Source organism: Neopsephotus bourkii, unplaced genomic scaffold (assembly GCF_033783945.1).
Source record: "Neopsephotus bourkii isolate Nb327-2 ecotype Australia unplaced genomic scaffold, CSIRO-AGI_Nbou_v1 NB_1638, whole genome shotgun sequence".
Classification (NCBI taxonomy): Eukaryota; Metazoa; Chordata; class Aves; order Psittaciformes; family Psittacidae; genus Neopsephotus; species Neopsephotus bourkii.
The window spans coordinates 12,090,662-12,109,872 of NW_026902113.1; the positions used below are offsets into that span (position 1 = coordinate 12,090,662).

At 39.6% G+C, this 19,211-nt stretch overlaps 1 protein-coding gene across 1 annotated transcript; it reads left to right on the top strand.

Annotated features, from left to right (window-relative positions):
* The first annotated feature begins 4,591 nt into the window (after nucleotides 1–4,591).
* RFC3 (replication factor C subunit 3) lies at nucleotides 4,592–16,537 on the top strand. The gene is made up of 9 exons (XM_061374329.1): nucleotides 4,592–4,817; nucleotides 5,838–5,975; nucleotides 7,112–7,179; nucleotides 10,020–10,117; nucleotides 12,209–12,390; nucleotides 12,635–12,771; nucleotides 12,901–12,999; nucleotides 14,079–14,148; nucleotides 15,660–16,537. The coding sequence occupies exons 1-9, from the start codon at nucleotides 4,731–4,733 to the stop codon at nucleotides 15,849–15,851; spliced, it is 1,071 nt and encodes a 356-aa protein (XP_061230313.1). The 5' UTR covers nucleotides 4,592–4,730; the 3' UTR covers nucleotides 15,852–16,537.
* The last annotated feature ends 2,674 nt before the right edge of the window (nucleotides 16,538–19,211 follow it).

Sequence of the window (19,211 nt, forward strand, 5' to 3'; positions counted from 1 at the left end):
ATATCTGTTCATACATATAAGTACCTGACAGCATGTCATTCTTTAAAGAGCTTCATGATTACTTTCCATACGGAACTTGTGTGCCTTATTTAGAATACATCCAGAAAAGAATGTTTAATGTTTCTTAACTTACTATGCCAGTTCTGGATACCTTTAAATTCAAGCCTGCAATTCAATCCTAAATGTCCAAGAGCTTCCTTTGTTCCAGTTCTTCCGTAACTGCAAACTCCAGGCTCAAAGAAACTGTCAGTGACCTTGTAAATCTCAGGGGGAAAGACCTAAATTACAAATGAAAATAGCCTATGGTTTTTATCAAAGCCTTCAGTAGAAAATGGGCATGTATTCAGCGTAGCTGTGGTTGATTTGAGGAATGGATCTGTAACTCCCTGTGTCCCCAGATAGATGCTTGAATTTATGTTCAGAATATTTAAAAAATTTCAACTGTCTCCTCATGTTTTTCTATGATGATTAACTGTGCTGCTGTAAATCTTGCTTAAATGTGTGGCTGAACAACTCAATGTTAGGAGAAGAAGGGTCTTTAGTTTGCACAGCTGTGCACAATTGAGGCCACAGAGGCCAAAGAACAGAAAGACACATCTCATCTCCTTTTCTTCTCATTCTTCAGGCACACTAGAAATCAGGGAAGCTGAGCAGGGTCTGGCCCTTAGCAGCAGGAGTTGGAACATGAAGAAGTACCAATTACATCAGAACATTTTAAAATACTGCGAAGTGTCCTGAATGCACGACAAGGTGATACTTTTGCCCCCCCCCCTTTATTTTTTTTAAATACACCTATTTCTTTTCACCTTTCCTCTTCTTTAGCAAAGAGCTTTGCTTAATCTTTTTAGGTGAACAAGTGTACAAAAGCTTTCGCAGTAATGACTGATGGACAGAATATATCCTCCAGTTATATGTTATCTTGTAGCCTTTTCCAGAATATGCTTTCAGTGGTTGTGAAAACAGATCTTCTTATACCTTTTAGTTTGCCTCATTCTTGCATGGAAAACTTATATGCTGTTTTTATTATTCTAATTTTCCAGACTAAACAAAGGCTTGAAAGATAAAGCATTACTCTTTAGTACAATGATTTCTTGGTTTTCCATCTCTTGTAAAGAAGCAGTTTCTTCAGTGCTGCCAATCTATATGAGATACATTTATTTTAGATTTTTTATTTTGCTGTCACTATTAATGTTGTTCTTCCATTGTCACATTCAATCTGCATGACATCAACATGTCACCAATAGAACAGCTGTCACTTTATTATGGTCTTTTTATTTCCATTGTAATTAGTGATATGGTCTTTCTTGACACGCTACAGTCTACTTGCAGAAATATAGGTGCTCTGGATGGTGACAGGGTGATATAACCTCGAGTGACAACCAACAGAGTAGCAATAATCTATTAAGATATTTCAAATGGAAAAGAAAAATCTATCTTGCTCAGCTAAGCAGCCTGAAGGATCAAAGGATGCCAAACAGTCTTCTGTCTGAAAAACACAAGTCACTGTACAGCAAAATGGTACTTGAACTTGTTAATGCCTACTTGGATCGCTAGCAACAATCATACTGTAAGGATATTTAGGAGGTCAGTACAGTAACAGTAATTTGTTCTAACACTGTTTTGATAATCAGTTTAAAAGCAGTTAAACCCCCCCAAAACATACTTATATATATATATACAGAAGATGTGGGTCCACGTATATGTGTGTATATGTATATATACACACACACACATATATATATATATAAAAAACCACTGGACCCACGTCTTCTAGTTTTTATTTTAATTAGGGTCCAAGATGGAAATTCTTTTATAGTGCCTGACATTGTGTCACTTTCCAATAACATGGTTGCTGGTAGTAAGAGGCTAAAATGCCATTTGTAGTTAAAATCTTTATTTTCAGATACATTGTCTAGTTTATTCATGCAGAGAAGTAATTTTACCTTTTGACCCTTCTGCTGGACTGAACAAAATGAGTGAAGACGTATTTTAACAGTCCTTATATTTGACAGAACTGTTACAGCAGCTGAAATTGCCAGTCTCCTGTATTATTCACATTGATTTATTTGTAATACACTTGTCCAGACCATCCTATTTTAGATATTTACTTCTTTTTGTTTAGATTTACAGTGAATTTAAAACACTAATGAGTAGAAAATCAAAGCATTCTAGAGCATTTTAATCCCATATAAAGTATCACAACTGCAATGTTCCATGCAGGCCCAGATTTTAAAATGCTGATTTGTTCATCTGCTCAATTACTTTTTATGGTAAGTAATAACGCTTAAGCATAAGCCCATGCTTAAATGCATTGCTGAGTTAGGGCACAATTCCCAACATCTTCCCTTCAGCATAACAAAAATGCTATGGAAATTTAACGACCTAATAATAAAAAGAGTTTAGGGCCCTTTCAGAGATGCTGTATGCCTTCACTCCTCCTTGGTATCTCTGGGAGCTGAAATAGTGTCTAAAAGCCTACTAGACTGCGTCCTACCTGCTTAAGTCTGACTTCATCCAAAAAAGATTTGTTTTCAATGGTACTTTAAAAGCCCAGAACATCTGTCAGAGCACTTGCTGGAAGCTGGCATGCATTAGTAAAAACAGTATCTCTGGGGGCTGGAAAAACTGAATATAGGTTATAAGGAGTTATCACAGAAGTTACAGTTAAGTTAAGCATGACATTGGTGAACACAAGAAGAACAAGAAATCATTCAGAAACTACTAAAGTCACACAAATAATCAAAGGATCTGAAAAAGCTTAAAAAGGTTAGTCATAAATATAGCTAAGCAAAGAGAATACCAATGAAATGAATGGTCACAGATTACTCTGAAAAACAGCAAGAGAGAACAGCCACACATGAGAAACACTGCAGACCCACAAAACGTAAATGTAGAAAATATCAGAGGAACAGGTCACTCTGTGGTGCCAAGTGTCACAAAGGACCCCAAGGTAAGCACTGAGCAGAATACTGCTGCTGCTGCTTCCACAGACTCAGTCAAGTGCAAGGACAGTGCTGACAAAGCAGTACAAGGTAAATTGGCTCATTCATGGCAATCTGCAAATAAAACTGATTTGTGAATGTCTATGAGAGTAAGCAACATAACTGTTTCAGATAAAAAGGTAACATGGTACTACCTAAAATGCTCTCTCTGCCCTCACAGGGTGTATGTGATCCTTACTGGTAACTTGAATGTCTAGGTTAATGAAGCTATTGATAGCGGAATAAACTTCACAACTCGTTAAAAGTTGTAAAGTAGGTATGCTTTATTCAGCTGAAGGTGCACGGGGGATTGATCCTCCAAAAGGCATGCGCGCCTCAGTGCCGTTTTCCTTCTACATTTATCCTTTAAAGTCATACATATGTATTAAGTTGTACAATACTCCTATACATATTTATATTCTATCCCCGCTTCGTATTATAATGAGCTAAAAGGTCCTCCACGCATGTGCAGTGCCTCCTGGTGGTCTTGGGCAGGGGTCTTCAGATGAAGTAAATAGTCTTCCTCTTGTGAGTAGGGGTCTTCAAGATGAAGTAAACGAGTCTTCCTCAGGCTTGAACTTTTTACCTCTGGTCCTCATGCATGCTCTTTAGGAGCTGGATGGGTCTGGTCTATGTCCAACTGGTTTAATGAGCTATTCTCCCCATTAGGAGGTTCTGTCCTGGTACTGCCTGATAAGGCATGGTATTTGCTGAGCCTGTCAAGCAAGCTGTAACTTAAGCAGTACCCCCTTGTACAATGCCCCTGTACGTTTTATCTAACCCCCTTGTACACGATAGTCCACATCAGTTTCACTATTACCTACATTTTGGCTTTCTGACTGTGTGAATAAATGAGAACACAGAGCTGGTAAGATATGAATAGCCACACCAACCTTTCAGCTAACTATTTTTGGTTTATGCACTCCTGTACATTCATACTCTGTATATACATAAAGCCACACAAACACATGGCGCTTGCAAATTCACAACATGATACATAAATTACAGGCAACCCGTTGATTCATAATGAGGCTGCACGTCCAGGACACCACCAAGATGAAGAACCTAAGGACCATATGTTCCCCTGACACAGAGAACCATCCTCTTTTGCTGGCCATCTGTAAAGGCCAAGAAGCCAAACACACACTGATGAACCTGGCTGCAGGCAGGACTGGCAGGCCATGTGTGCCTGAACGGCTCTTCTCTGTCAGCCCCTTATTGCTTCTTTCCTTCCCTGCCTGCAGACTGCTATCAGGGCTTTGGGTCATCCCTATGGAGCTCACCTCAGATCCCACCTCTCTGATCTAACATTCCCACCTCACATCCCACATCCCTGTCACGTGCCTCCCTGGTGCCATGGTTGGGTTTTACAGGTGACCCCGTGCACGCATGAGGACGTGAGAGCCTGCGGTTGCCAACCGTCAAGAACCCCAGCGGCAGCTGCAGCCTCCGGGGGCATGAGCTTTGCAGCTTCACACACAGAGGCCGGGAGAACCCTCGGTCATTTGGAGGGGGGGCGGGGGGAAACACACAAAAACCGCGTGGACCGAACAGGCAGCGGCCCGCCAGGCCAGGATGAAGCGCGACTGCTCGGGCGCACGCGGGGAGCGACGGGGGCGGGGCAGCCTCTCGCTTCCGCTCCGTGGGCGGCCGGCGGTGCTGCTTGTCCATCGGCGGCTGCCGTACCGACTGCTCTTCCCGCCGCTGAGGGCCGGTTGCACGGCGAATCGCGCGCACTTTTGAACCGCCATGAGCCTGTGGGTGGACAAGCACCGTCCCGCGTCCCTCGGCAAGCTGGACTACCACCGCGAGCAGGCGGCGCAGCTCCGCAACCTGGTGAGCCTGCAGCCGGAGGCGAGCCCGCCCCCGGTCAAGTCCTCCCAGCAGTCAGGACTCTCCGAGAGTCGCTGTCCCGCCGCCTGTAAAGCTGCCCTGCGGGTGTGTCGGAACGGGGTTGGGCGCCTTCCGTCGGTGCAGGCCCTGGCCTCCGGAGGAGCTTCCGCGACGCTGGGAGGGCGGTTCGCGCCATCGCGTCCCCCTTTCCCCCTAAGGAAAAGGCTGCGAGGAGATCAGCGGCTTGAGTTTTCCGGGAGTGATGTGTACCTGTGCTTCCTGCTGGGTTTAGCAGAGTGTCCCTGAGAATAGGCCTTAGCTAGTTGACTTAAAAGTTAGCTGAAGTTTGAAGGTGAGCAGCTGGAAAGAAAAGCTAGGGCTATGTAATTGCTCAGATGTTAAAAGGCCTGCTTCCCCGGCCAGATGTGCTGTCTTTACTAGATCACTGGATTGATAAACTGTCGTAGTGTTTCTTTATCACTGTTAAATCTCGTTATAGCAAATTCTGACCGGGGTTTGGTTAGATGTTCTCCACACTTTCTAGCTTTTCAAAAAGCAAACTCCTAACTTTGTTTAAATGCAGGCTACCTGTCACTTGTTTGGTAATATTAAAGGCTTGCAAATGAACATCAAAGTAATTATGTATCATACGAGTGTTTATCTGCTTTAAAGTTTATTTTGATCTTTTTAACTGTGTGTTTATTGCAGCTGTCACTCTAGAAACACTGGAAAGCCTGGAGTGCTTTTTTGTTGGGTTCTGGGTTCATTTTATTATTTGGTGGTTTGGGATTATTTTGGGGGGGGAGCTGCTTGGCATCAAATGACTTACATATGGTCTTGAGAAAAATATGTTCTCTAGGAAATATTGCTGCAGAAAAATAATTCAGCAGTTCTGATTCTGGGTGCTATGTTGTGACTGGGGTGGAAAAGTCTTTGCATGTAAACTTGGGTGAGAATGGAAGCATGACTTTCTTATAAGAAAAGTACTATTATGTCTTACTAATCATGTTGCTTTGTGTTCAGGTTCAGTGTGGTGACTTCCCTCATCTGTTGGTGTACGGACCATCAGGAGCTGGAAAAAAGACAAGAATAATGTGTTTGTTAAGGGAATTGTATGGTGCAGGAGTGGAAAAACTGAGGATTGAGCATCAAAGTATAACGGTAAAAAAGTAATGTGGGTATTGATGTCCTGATGTATTTAGTTGTGAGGACTTTATCTGAGCTTTTTTAAAATAGGTGTGGTTTTTTTTCACTCAGTATCTTCAAGCTCCTTCATGTAATTAATCAGACTACTTTTGCTACATGAACAAATACTTTTGCTAGATGTTCTTTTTTTCTTAGGTCTTCATGGCTGGGAGGATGTGTGGGGAGTTTTGCTGCTCTGTGTAGCATTCTTTTTTCTTTTTTTTTTTTTTTTTTGAAAGGGGGTCTTTACAGGTCAATTTGGACGACAGCATGTATTATGGTAACGTAGCTCTCAGATGTATAGAATTTCATTTGTCGGTAGAAGTAATCCTTATTTTAAAAACTGATAGCACTGTTTTTGGCATACATACAAATTTTAATGTCTTTCCTCATTCTCGTAGTGACAGTTTCAGCATTAGCAAAAAAAATTCTATCTGCTTTTGTCTTAGGCATTTAATTGTTTATTATTAAAAGGTGATATTATCCATTCAAAATCCTTGTTATGGAAGTCTTAACCAGCAATGAATTATGAAGCTTAATTGATAAATAGATTATTTAGTGCTTGCTTTATAATTCTCAGTAGTAGAATAAATATGAAATTTGGATAGGATAATAGAAGTATAGAATATATTTAGCTGTTCAGACCCAATTTCAGTGGTGATATAAATACTACTGTTTTATTTAAAGAAAGTATGGACTTGGAATCCTTTGCCAGGAAAAGTGAACAGCCTCTTCAGACTCTTCAGAGGTTTTCTCTCCAAAACTTTTCTTTGGATGGACAAAGTATCACCCGTTTTGAATGTCTGATTCCAATAGTAAGATTTCCTGTTACAAAACTAAGTAACTGGAGTTTGCAGTAATACATACTATATGTTGCTATAATAATCATTATGGTTGTTATTTTATAGGTTGGCTGATGTGTCAGTACTACTTTTCTGCGTTGGAGGTGGGGTTTGGGGTAGGAGATTTGCAAGTCTAGTGTCTCAGCAGTTCTTTCATCTCTGAGACTTTTGGTTTGGCTGTGACCTGGCCATTTGTAAACTGTAAGGTAACTTTTGCATCAGACTTTTTAGAATACTCTTTCTGAAATCTAATATTTTTACTTTCTACAGACACCTTCTAAAAAGAAAATTGAAATTAGCACCATTGCAAGTAATTATCACCTTGAAGTTAACCCAAGGTAAGTGTACAGTAAAAATGTCTCACTTCAAATATAAGCTGCTGATCACATTGCAAGTGGTTTAAACTTGGTTATATAAGGGTCTGATGGCCCAATTTATTGCCTGAGCAAATTAGGTAATGATTATGGGTTCATGTTGCAAATGGGAGCAGGGAGAGGATTTATAATTGAACTGCTGTAAGCTAACAAAAATTTGGATTGCTGTATGCTAAAGACAATTGACGTTCTCCTTAACGAGCAGCACAAGCATGCTAATATTGAGGACTGGGTAACAAACAATTCTGAATTCATAGATTTAGCCATTTAAGTTGAATTGAGAACTTTTATTGGAACCAACACCCCCATATTGTTAGTTCTCTTACAAATATAAAAATGAATTGATTTGAAAGTAAGCAAGGTTTATCCAGTAACTCTTAAAATAAAAACTTAGAGCACGAGAAAGAACAGCACCACATAATACTGGAAATCCTGTCATGAGCAAGGTCAGATGTTGATATAAACAACAGAAGCTATAATGGTGTACAGTGTATCTTTGACGGTTGTGAAATTGCTGGTGATAGCTCACTGACCCAAAGTAAATGCTTGTATTTGCCTGAAACCCTGTAATGTTGCTTTAAATCACATGAGAGTAAATGTCATTGTGCATTGGGAGGCTTTGATTATGTTGGCTTTGTTGTCTGGGTTGCAGTTATAAGATAATGTGTTTCCTGAAGTAACTTTCACTGTGTGCTTATTGCTAAGATTTTCTCATGTTGCTCTGTGTTTTAGAAGCCATCCTCCTGTACCATGTCTCCCTTAAAAGCTTGTTCTGCAGCTAATCTCAGGGTACTGATTAGTGAATATCTGTTCGTATCCTAACACAGACCCAAATAATTAAAACTGAGACTTTTATTGGTAATTATTGTCTTGAGTATATCATTTGGTGATATAAAATGTGTGACCATTCAGTCTTCTACTGTGATAACCTAATACTACTAACACTTCTGTTGCTCTCCTTGAACTCCTTTCAGCTTGAAATATAAAGTAATTGTATTTTACTTTAAATGTAAAAATCCTGAAAGTGTAGAACTGCTGTATTGGTTATTGTATGTAAGTGTAGTGCTGAGGTTTGGTTAAAAATTCATATATTGATTTATACTCTTTAAGTGATCAGATGAGTATCTTGTTTATGTCTGACCAGACTGTAATCCTACATGTGCTATGCTATGGTCTGTGAAGTTTGATTGAGTTACAATACTGTGAAATCATGTTGTATATCTTGAGCAACACAGGACATGATAAATGACTAACAGGGAAAGGAAATTAACTTTTGTGAAGGTCTCTGCAGACATTGAATTTATTATGGAACTTTATTAGATAGAGCTATCCTTCTTCCTCCAAAGGAGTATGTTGTCAGAATTCCAAAGCATTGTCTGCTGGTCACTTGACTAGCTTGGGTGGGTGCTTTAAAATGGAATTTCCTGGGTAAGCGGGTAGTGAAAGAATAAGGAACAATAAAAATTAAACATTTGTGTGATAACTGCCTTTGTTCCTTGCTTTTGTGGAATGCTTGATGTTTTCACATAGTATCACAGATAATCTTTCAACATTAAGTTATAACTCTGGATTCTCTGTTACTGCAGAGAATAATTTATCTTTAAATATTATAAAACTATTTTAATCACTTTCCATTTCCAAAACCTGGCCTTGTTCATGAGTAGAATTTGCTTAATTGGGGGTGGGGGTGGTGTGGGGCTGGTGGTGGTGGTGTTGTGGGGTTTTTTTTTTGTGTGTGTGGTTTGGTTTTTTTTTGTTGTTGTAATCAAAGGTCTGCTCCCCTGCTGTATGACAGATCTCTGCAGTCAAAGTCAGTGTAGCCTGTTCAGCGGATTGTGAACTGTTGAGCTAAAATGCTTCTGTCCATTCTGCTGCCTTCTTGGCAGGAATGGGGATGGTCTGGTTGAGTGGTGACTAGAACAGGGCAGACAAATGCTTTTTCATTTGCCTGCCAGTGAGATATTGCAGAGCTACTGCTACCTCTGTGAAGGCAATAGTCTGGGGATACTAAAGAGCATGAGGGTTGTTGTTTCTTTTTTCCCCTCTTTTTCACTTTTTCAGTAATCTAGCTTGCAAGTCAGACCCCCCCCTGCATGTCAAGTCCAAATCGAACAAGCTGAGCTACTAGTCTGGGGACTGAGAAAGCTGTGCAGTGCTACTGTAATGGACAGTGAGAAGAGGCAGGAGGTGATTTAGTGTTTCCCCATGTTTTCCTGCCTTCTAAGACAGAAAAAAGCTAAACTTCTGGGCTTAATATCTCAGTATCAGCCTTTTACTAGTAACTCTTTGTAACTTCAGTGTGTTTGTCATTCAAGTTTATAATAGGCACATAGATTGTTCATAGCTTGACATCTAGTTTTCAGGGGAAAAACCCTATGCATTTACATCAGTCCTTTGAATCAGGCATCCTGTTACATTGTTAGACTTATTATTTTTCCCATAATGGGTAAAAGTGTTCACATTTCTTGTCTTTGACTGAACTGTAGGTAAAAATGTTCATATTTCTTATACCAGAAAAATAAGTTCTATTTTAATGAGCTAATAAAACATTTGACAATGGTTTCACTACTTCTCAATACAGTGCTACTAATCCAGGGGTGCCTGTGTAAGCTTAGATTGTTTTTATTATTGGGAAGGTAACTTTCAACAAAGTAAGTGTGTTGAGCTTAATTCTAACCACAATAACTAATGAATGCTTTCAGCAATCTTGTTCAGTCTTCAAGGGCTTGTTCAGGAGGATATATTTTATATGCAATATAAAGTTGTTGTCTTAAAACAAGTTTTATCCAAACTCCTGTTAACAGCGATGCGGGAAACAATGACCGTGTAGTGATTCAGGAGCTCTTGAAGACAGTAGCACAATCGCAACAGCTTGAGACGAGCACTCAACGAGATTTTAAAGGTAAAACCAGTTAAAAACAGTCAAGGTATTTTTTAAACTTTTTTTTTTCAGGTGTTTCAGCTTTTTTGTCTGTGTCGATGTATGCATGAGGGCATACATGAAAGTTTTCCCAAATTAAAAAACCTCCCATTTTATTTGCACTGTAAGGGCATCTTGCTGGTTAAGTACTCAGTAAGAGGTTGTCTCTTGTGTTGGTTTCTTAGGAGGGCAGGTTCAGTCAAATGTCTGCGACTAGGCAGAGGGAGCTTGGATCCCTGCTGTCTTCTAAGTCTGCCACTGAAATGTACTGTAACTTAGCTTAATGATATACAGTAATATTTGAGTTATGAGCTACTGAGGCTTAATACTGAGTTGAGGAGCAGAATAACCTTATGGCAAATGGTGAGGTCTAAATTAGGTGTTAGCGTCTTGGGAGTGAACCATCTTAGACAAATTTTAGAAGACTTTTATCCACAATGTACAGAACACTGGGTAAGAATATGAAGATTTTCATTGAGTTTTCCAAAACATGTTGCTACAACTGGCTTGATTTACTTCCCTATGGCTAAACTGAAAGCAACATTGGAACTATATAACCAGAGACTGAAGGAGAGAGGAAATCTACAGAGCAGAGCAGAAATTATTTTAAAATGATCTTGGATTTAATACTTGTGTTGTTTTTCTCAGTGTTCTCAGGAAACACTGTATTTCACGTAAGCTGTTAGGTGCTGATTGGCTCTACTAGTTATAGAGTCATAGAACTGTAGGATCAGAATCAGCTAGATTGGAAAAGACCTTTAGGATTATCAAGTCCAACCATTACCCCAGGACTGCCAAGGCTGCCACTGAAACATGTCACTGAGGTCCTCATCTGCACAGATTTGAACTCTTTAAGGAACAGTGATTCCACCACTGCCCTGGGCAGCCTGTTCCAATGCCTGATCACCCTTTTGGTGAAGTGAGTTTTCCTAATATCCAATCTAAACCTCCCATGGCTCAGCTTGAGGCCATTTCCTCTTGTCCTATCACTTGTTACTTGGGAGATCAGCCCCTCTCTGTCCTCCTTTCAGGTAGCTGTAGAGAGCAGTAAGGTCCCTCCTGAGCCTCCTTCTCCAGGCTAAACAACCCTACTTCCCTCAGCCATTCCTTATAAGACTTGTTCTCCAGACCTTTCACCAGCTTTGTTGCCCTTTTCTTGACCGGCTTCAGCACCTTGATGTCTCTCTTATAGTCAGGGGTCCAGAACTGAACACGGTATTTGAGGTGCAGCCTCACCAGTGCTGAGTACAGGGGATGATCATTTTCCTAGTCTGGCTGGCCACACTACTTCTGACGCAGGCTATCAGTTATTGATGTATATATCTTTACAGCTGCAGTCACACCATGCACCTCAGAGTATCTTACAAGCTGGCCAGTCCCCTTCTGCTGCATATATAAGCAAAAGAGAAATGGTCAGACTTGTTCCCCCAGACTGTTCTCACTGGACCATTCAGAGTACTGAAATGAGCTGTCTATGAATTGCCTATGGAGGAACCTGCAGAAGGTAGCTGGTTAGGTTAGTCACTTCAGATTTGATGTCTTCTGATTGTTCTGAAGCATTTTTGAAATACGTTTTTCTTTTTTTCTTTAAAAGACCATGGAAAGGCGCTGCAGCTATAGTAACAAGGCAGCTTCTGCTACTCCTGTGTTAAGCTAAGACATTGGCTTTTAAGTATAAAATGTACTGAGGGGAATCTTCAAGAAGTTTTTGTTTTTTGATATGTCCTTAAGCCATTAATTCTTTTGCATTTCTTAATCCTTTAAAACGTTACTGTACTAATTGCTTGTACACCTACCTGTATTATTTCTTGCCACTGAAGTGTTGCAGGCCCTATTCTGAAGAAATTGCTATTCCAGGACATGAATATAGGGTGTGAATGAATAGAAGATTATACAGACAAAAAAGCACACAGGTTGTCTTAATCTTTATTTTCCTGCCCATGGAACCATGCTGCCTTTTTCTGCTTGTATCATTTATTTTGGTATTATTGCTTGTATGTCAAAGTACTCATTTCCTTGGAAAGATTTGAGTTTAAAAAAAAAATAATCCAGCTATTGTTAATCCTTTTTCAGTGGTGCTGTTAACAGAAGTCGACAAACTCACTAAAGATGCTCAGCATGCTTTGCGAAGAACAATGGAGAAGTACATGGCGACCTGCAGGTTGATCCTGTGCTGCAACTCTATGTCAAAAATTATTGGACCTATTCAGAGCAGATGTCTGGCTGTACGAGTGCCTGCTCCCAGCATTGAAGATGTATGTTGACACCGAAGCAAAAATGTTACTTAAAACTTCTTACTAGATAAGTTCTTGCTGTGGACTTGGGAAATATTTTAATTCCATGAAGTGACCTAGCTTTCCTTTGTGGTGGGTGACTTGTCAAGCATATCTTGAAAAAGACTGGTCCATCTCTGGTCCAGAAATGTTTTGCACAGGAGAGTGAGTAGGTGCTAAACTGTTTGCTAAGTGTTGCACTCCCTGTTATCTGCTTTTCATCTAGATCTGCCATGTCTTGTCCACTGTGTGTAAGAAAGAAGGCCTGACTCTTCCTCAGGAGCTGGCTCAAAGGCTTGCAGAGAAATCTGGCAGGAATCTTCGGAAAGCACTACTTATGTGCGAGTCCTGCAGAGTACAGCAGTAAGTCACTGCTAAAAATTAATGTAAATCATATTCTCAGATGCACAAATGAACTTACTTCTGAGGCCTTATTAGAATAGGGGGCAGTTTGCTTTGATTTCAATTCTTTTAAAATCTACTGTTCCATAGGTATCCTTTTACTGCTGATCAGGACATTCCTGAGATGGACTGGGAAATTTATTTGAGAGAAACTGCAAATGCTATTGTTAGTCAACAGACACCACAAAGGTAGGTGAATACACTTACTTGCAGCTATAAATTATGATTTTGGTATACTCTCAGACCCACTCCCCCCAAAATTATATTTGTTATGTTTAACATCTTTACTTCAATTATATGTGATCTTCTGGCATTTCTACTGGAGCTGGTACTTTACAGCCAAAGGAAGTGAGCTTTAAAATTACCAGAGGTGGCTGAGTGGGAACTGAAACAATTACTGGTTTTCTCTTAAGCTCTGTAATCAAAAGTGAGCGTAAGCTTAGTTGCATGTTGTGCTGCTCATCGTCATCATTTTTTTGGGGGGTGGGTGTTGTTGGGGTTTATTTTTTATTTTATTTAAGGCTTCTGTTTCACCATCTTTACATAATGCAGCTTTGTGAAAGAACTGACAATGAGAAATTACTGTTTTTTTAACATTTTATCAGATGCCCCCTTTATCCATTTTCCTGTCATATACACAGCCTGATCCTTTTAGTCTGTTCCATACATTACATAAGACGTCACTTAAATTCTTGTATTTAATTTAAATACTTGTTGCCTCTGACCTCCTGATACCAAAAGTTGAGAACTGATGACTGTGTCGCTTTATACCATCTAATCATCTTATCCCCTCTTGTAATCAATGAAGATGGAAAAACAGTGTAGACCAGTCTTGTGGCTCTAATCAGTTTTGTGGTGTCTTCTCACTAATATTAAGCATGAATAATAATTTAGATATTAAGAGGGATTAAAGGGAGACAAGCTCGAGACAAATTCTAATAGCCTTGTAGCTTCTCAATTAACTGAGACTATTGTAACTAGAGTGTATGTAACTTATCCTACTGTTTTGAATAAAAGGTGATATGTAGCAGTTGAATTGAAACTGACTGTCTTGTGCAGTTCTTTGGGGTTTAAAATAACACACAAAGATAACACCCAAAGCCAGAAAAAAAAACCTTTTCTTCAATTGACTTTTCCTTTTTTTAATATTTTTTAAAATTTTTTAAATTTTTTTTATTTTTTTATTTCCTGTAGCATATTTCACAAACAGTAAAAAACTATTAGTATGTTTCAGGGACATGTGTTATCTTGTGGTGTCTTTCCAACAGGCTTTTAGAGGTCCGTGGACGGCTTTATGAACTCCTGACACACTGCATTCCTCCTGAGATTATAATGAAGGTAATTCAGCTATCTAGCTCTTCATGTGTTACAAATATTAAGGCTATGACAGTCTCAATTTGAGTTAAAAAAAAATAAAAAAAGCATAAAAAACCCACACCAAAACATTACACATTATCCAAATATTGATGAAAATCCATGACATTAACAAATAGACATGAGTGACCAAAAGATTATTTTCTCTTATGTTTCTTTCCTCAGAAGTACCCAAAATAGTCACAGTTTATTGTGCTGAAGCAGTAATTAAAGACCTTGTTCTTGCAAACACTGATACATAGCATTCAACTCCCATGATCTTCAGTTGATATGCCAGACTGCTTAGTTAGTTTCATGCCTGAATAAAAACAAAGGAGCATGTGCGTTGTTCCCCTGAAGACTTCTCAGGCCAGTTTCTTTACTGAAGCAGATATATTTTATGGGCTATTGGTGATGTGGTTTGTTTTCTTTAGTAAAAGTTTTGTTGTAAGTTCAGTATTTGCTGTGTCCTACTGGAGAGGTTTATAAGTATGCTAGACCAGCAGGCCTCTTTAAAGATGGAAGTCATTTTGGGAGACAAAAAGCAAATAGATGTGCATATTGTTATTTTAGGCAGGATGAAAGGATGCTGAAGACAACTGGAGCAGAACAAAGATTAAAGCTAATGTTTGCAACTGACTCTAGGTGGACTTTGCCATCAGACATAATTATAAGAGAACAAATTCCTTTTCACATTACCTGATTTCTGCTTTCTCACAGTTTTAGTAGTTAGATGTTTCTCTAGCCTTTCTTTCTTAAGATAGCTTAGTGGATTGTGCATTGCCCTCTTTGAGGACTGTTGTCATCACACTAAAGGTTGATGTTCTCTGCCTGTTCCCTCTTCATAAATTTGAGATGGCCTAGAGATACTTCCCACTTAAGCCTGGCCATTTCAATAAATACAGATTTGCAATGATTTTGTTGCTGCCTTGGTTCTAAAATAATGTGGGTTTGTGCTTTGTAATGACTGAATTATTGCTGTACAGTATCTTGTGTGTTTCTGCACATACATGTATGTACATAAATGTAAACAGATGAATTTTAAATAAGCCCTTGTTATTTATTAATGTTGATTCTCTTTGTGCTTGATACTGTCAAAACAGGAAGGAAGTGATTTTAATACACTTGCTATCTTGATAAAAATTCTCACCAGGGCCATGTGCCTGCATGCAGCAGAGATTATAATATTTGGAGATAAGGTTAATTTGTTTTCTTTAAGGTATAAGTAGTTTCAATATATGATTTTTCCCTTCTAAGAACACAGTAAGTGTTCATCTTGATGTGAGGAATTCATCTTGAAAGAAAGGTCTTGAAGAGACATGCTTCCATGAATCTAGTTCTGTTAAACAGGTGGTGTAATGATTCTTGAGTATCTTTCTTTTTGGGTTCATGAGTAAACTATTTGCCATAACTTGGCTATTTTCAGAGAAACAGGGTTATCTTCTTAACAAAAAATGCACAATTTTTCAAATACTCTCCTGTTTCTTCCCTTTTAGGGCCTCCTGACAGAACTTCTAAGTAACTGTGATGGGCAACTGAAAGGAGAAGTTGCACAGATGGCAGCCTTCTATGAACACCGCCTGCAACTGGGCAGCAAAGCCATTTATCACCTGGAAGCTTTTGTTGCAAAATTCATGTCAATTTACAAGAAATTTATGGAGGATGGACTAGATGACATGATGTTCTGACTGATGCCAAAGTCATACACAGAATGCTGTGTCACAGTGCCAGTAATGTTGCAAATGTCTATTTGTCCATGCTTGATTGAATGTAGGTCTAGTTCAAAATCAGATATTTTGATATTAATGTAAAACAGAGTGAAATAAAGAACAGTGTTTGTTTGTTTTTAGAAACCAGATGGATTGTTTGACAGCCATAAATACATCTTTAGATCCATAGAAAAAACGTTAGCCTTTTGAAAGACAGGTTTCCTTGGGAGATCAATAAGATCATAGTTGCTTTGCAGTATTTGTAAGCTGACATTAAGAAGGGAGAACATGGATGCTACACTCATACTTTTTGATTGTTCATGGGCAGCGCTGTAAGCAAAAGATGTTTTTCCATGTTCTGGTAAGTTCCAATTTGATACGTATGTTCTGCCTAATGATTTATATATATTATTGTCTGCCTGGCTTTTATTTTGGCCAGGCTGTTTTCTGAGGTGTGCTGACACAGAGTGTTTTCTGACTGTTGCTCATAACCAGTTGCATTGATACTGTCGATGAGCAATACTTTGTGTTGCTTGTAAAACAGTTCGACAACATGGAACTCTTTGTTCAGAAGCAATATACTTATGTAAAGCAAGCACCCTTGCTGTCTGAGGTTCACCTCAACATACATAATACTGTTCAGGTAATGATCTTCCCTTTGACTGTGGTTTTTAGCTTTTATCGGTTTAGGAAGTGAAGGAATATTTGTTACATGACATTTCTAAAGTGGCAAAATAAATTGTAAAAATACAAACAACAAACAGAATGCTGAATTAGTGTTTCAGCACTGTTTGTGACTACCCAGGGATGTGCATTCATTTGCTTTGATGTGGACTCTCTTTCAGAAAGGTAGGATTTAGGCCCCCCTCCTCATTGTAAGACTAAAGAGAACCACTGAAATTTAAAACCAAACAACAAAAGTATAATACCCACCCCCTCCCCAGCCAACACCACCTATGCCACTTTGTTCTGCAAGTCTTCCATGTGTTATGTCTATGTACTAGGAATTAATACCCTTTGTTACTTCACTGTGCTAACTTAGGCTTTTACTAGACAGTATTTAATGATAAAGTGAGTTAAATATTGTTTCCTATAAGCCTTCTCCCCCTCCCCCAACTTGGGATTTATTTATTTATTTTTTTAGCAGGGAAGGATTTTACATTTGGGGACTTTTGTGTCAGAGCTCCTGCATAATGGCAGGTGTGTGGAAGGTAGGGCCGTTCTTCTGGTAATTGATGAATTTAACTAGTTCCTGTGAAGTCTGTCATCCCTTTTGGTGCTAAGGCACAGCTTGCCTTCAGATTCATTGTACTGGCTTGCTTTGGTCTCCTTAGAACTGAAGAACTTCAAAGGTAGATTTATTGTTTTTCTTCTGTCTGCTTTTGTCACCCAAATCCACAGCCCTAGTGGCTTGTCAGAGCGTCAGTGTCTTGACTGTCAAAGATCCTGGAAAACCATTGGATTAAACCAGTGGTAGTGGAAATGAGTGCTTACAGTTGTTATAAAGAAGAACACAATAATGGTAGAGGGGTCATAATTGCCATATGTACAAGTTCCCTGCTCTTTCGGGAGCCTAGTCCTATCCATCTTTAAATGCTGAACAACCAACCATTTGCCTACTACAAGTAGAATGTGTGATGAAGCAAAAGTGTGAATTCAAAAGATGAAATAACCTGCCCCAAAAACCAACCAACCAACAAAAAAAAAAAAAACCCTAAAAACTAATGTGGGAGAAAAGGAATATTTCACTAATGTGAAATACAGTTGGAATGCACATGGACAGTACTGGTGTGGAGGGTGGAGAGGCAGGAGCTGGATCGTAGGTTTGGCAGTTGGAGGAGGCAGAGGAGGGGCTCGGTGTTCAAAAGAGTTTGTTTAGGAGACTGAAGCTCCAACATCAATCTCTTTAAGTGTTCTATAAAACTTCCTGAGATTTTATATTTAATCGTGGGATGAGTCAAGAGCAGTCAGGGATGGAAACATGGGATAATGACCTGGGAATCACAGAGAGAGAAAACAGTTATAATTGCTCCTGAAAGCCAGCATTTCCCCTTGCTCATCCTACTTCTGACCTTTGTCTTCTGCAGCCTAGAACACACAAATTTAAACACAGGGACAACATTCAAATCTCTGCACGCATTTTTCCTTCCTACAGTAATTTTGTAATTGATTTTGCGTTAGTATCCAAAAGAGGCTTCCCAAGGAAGTGGTCCTGGTACAAAGCCTGTCAAGGGCTCAGAGTATATGGATGATGCTTTAGGTTATGTGGTTTAATTCTAGGTAGTACTGCTAGGTGCAGAGTGTTGGACTCTGATCCTTAGGGGGATCCCTTCCAACTTGAGAGATTCTATGATAGCAATCAGTAAATGTGATTTGGGGGACATCTTAGGCTAACTGCCTTGGATGCTGCTTCTGCTCTTTGGTGTAGCTGTAACATGTGCATAGAGGCAATGTGGGTCAGAACTGAGCTGGAGGAAGCAGAGTCCAGGAACCCCTTCCTTCATGCTGTGCACTGATAAATGGGGCTGATGGGAATGTATGAGCAGGTGGCTGTAAGAAACAAAAAGGCGTTTTCTGCCATTTTTTCCCCTTGTGCACCTACTGTGTATGTAACCCTTTTACCGGTAAAGCAGTGCCTTAGCCTGGTAAGCAAGGGACAGGCACACAGCCCAGCTATCGATCTACCTGGAGCAGTGCTCATGTGCTTTGCAGATCAAGTAGGAGAGGCAGTGCAGATAGACTGTTCAACACTCAATAGCACAGGAGCAACCTCTAGATGATCTACTTAAGCTGATTTCATCTTTTGAGACCTGCTTAGAATCTGAGTTGCACACAGGGAGGATTACCCTTGCTTTCATCCAGTGTTACCTCCTACTAGTTCCAAATGAAACTTCAAGCTGCTCCCACCTGCGCGGGACTTAAGCACTGCGCAAGTCTAAGAGGTTGCAGAGGAGTCAGCTTCACACTAGCACAGAAAGCCAGAGGTGAAACCAGTTTAAAAAATACCAGGAAACTAAAGGCAGCAAATACTTCAGTTAAAACTTTCTGTGCTCTGCAGAGGTCAGCTGTGCAAAGGGCAAGTGCTACACAAGACTTTATTCCCCATTTCCAAGTGTTAACTCCCTTGAGAAACGCTTTTAAAATCATATTATTTTTAGCCATCCATGGTAAACAACTCTGCTTGAGCATTAATCATAACAAACATATCGTGTGATGGGAAGACTGATTTTGTAAAATGTATTTTGTTAAATCCCTATGAGCAAAGCTGACATGTGCAATGTCCCTTCTCTACCAATGAAGTGCCCTGATTTTTGCAAGGTACAAGGTAAGGTAGGTAAG

Bases quoted from the DNA above. Each gene is read 5' to 3' on its own strand.
- RFC3 (XM_061374329.1), top strand. From the start codon at position 4,731: ATGAGCCTGTGGGTGGACAAGCACCGTCCCGCGTCCCTCGGCAAGCTG. The intron at 13,000-14,078 runs GTAGGTGAATAC...TCTTTCCAACAG, and splicing joins AGTCAACAGACACCACAAAG to GCTTTTAGAGGTCCGTGGAC. The intron at 14,149-15,659 runs GTAATTCAGCTA...CTTCCCTTTTAG, and splicing joins CTCCTGAGATTATAATGAAG to GGCCTCCTGACAGAACTTCT.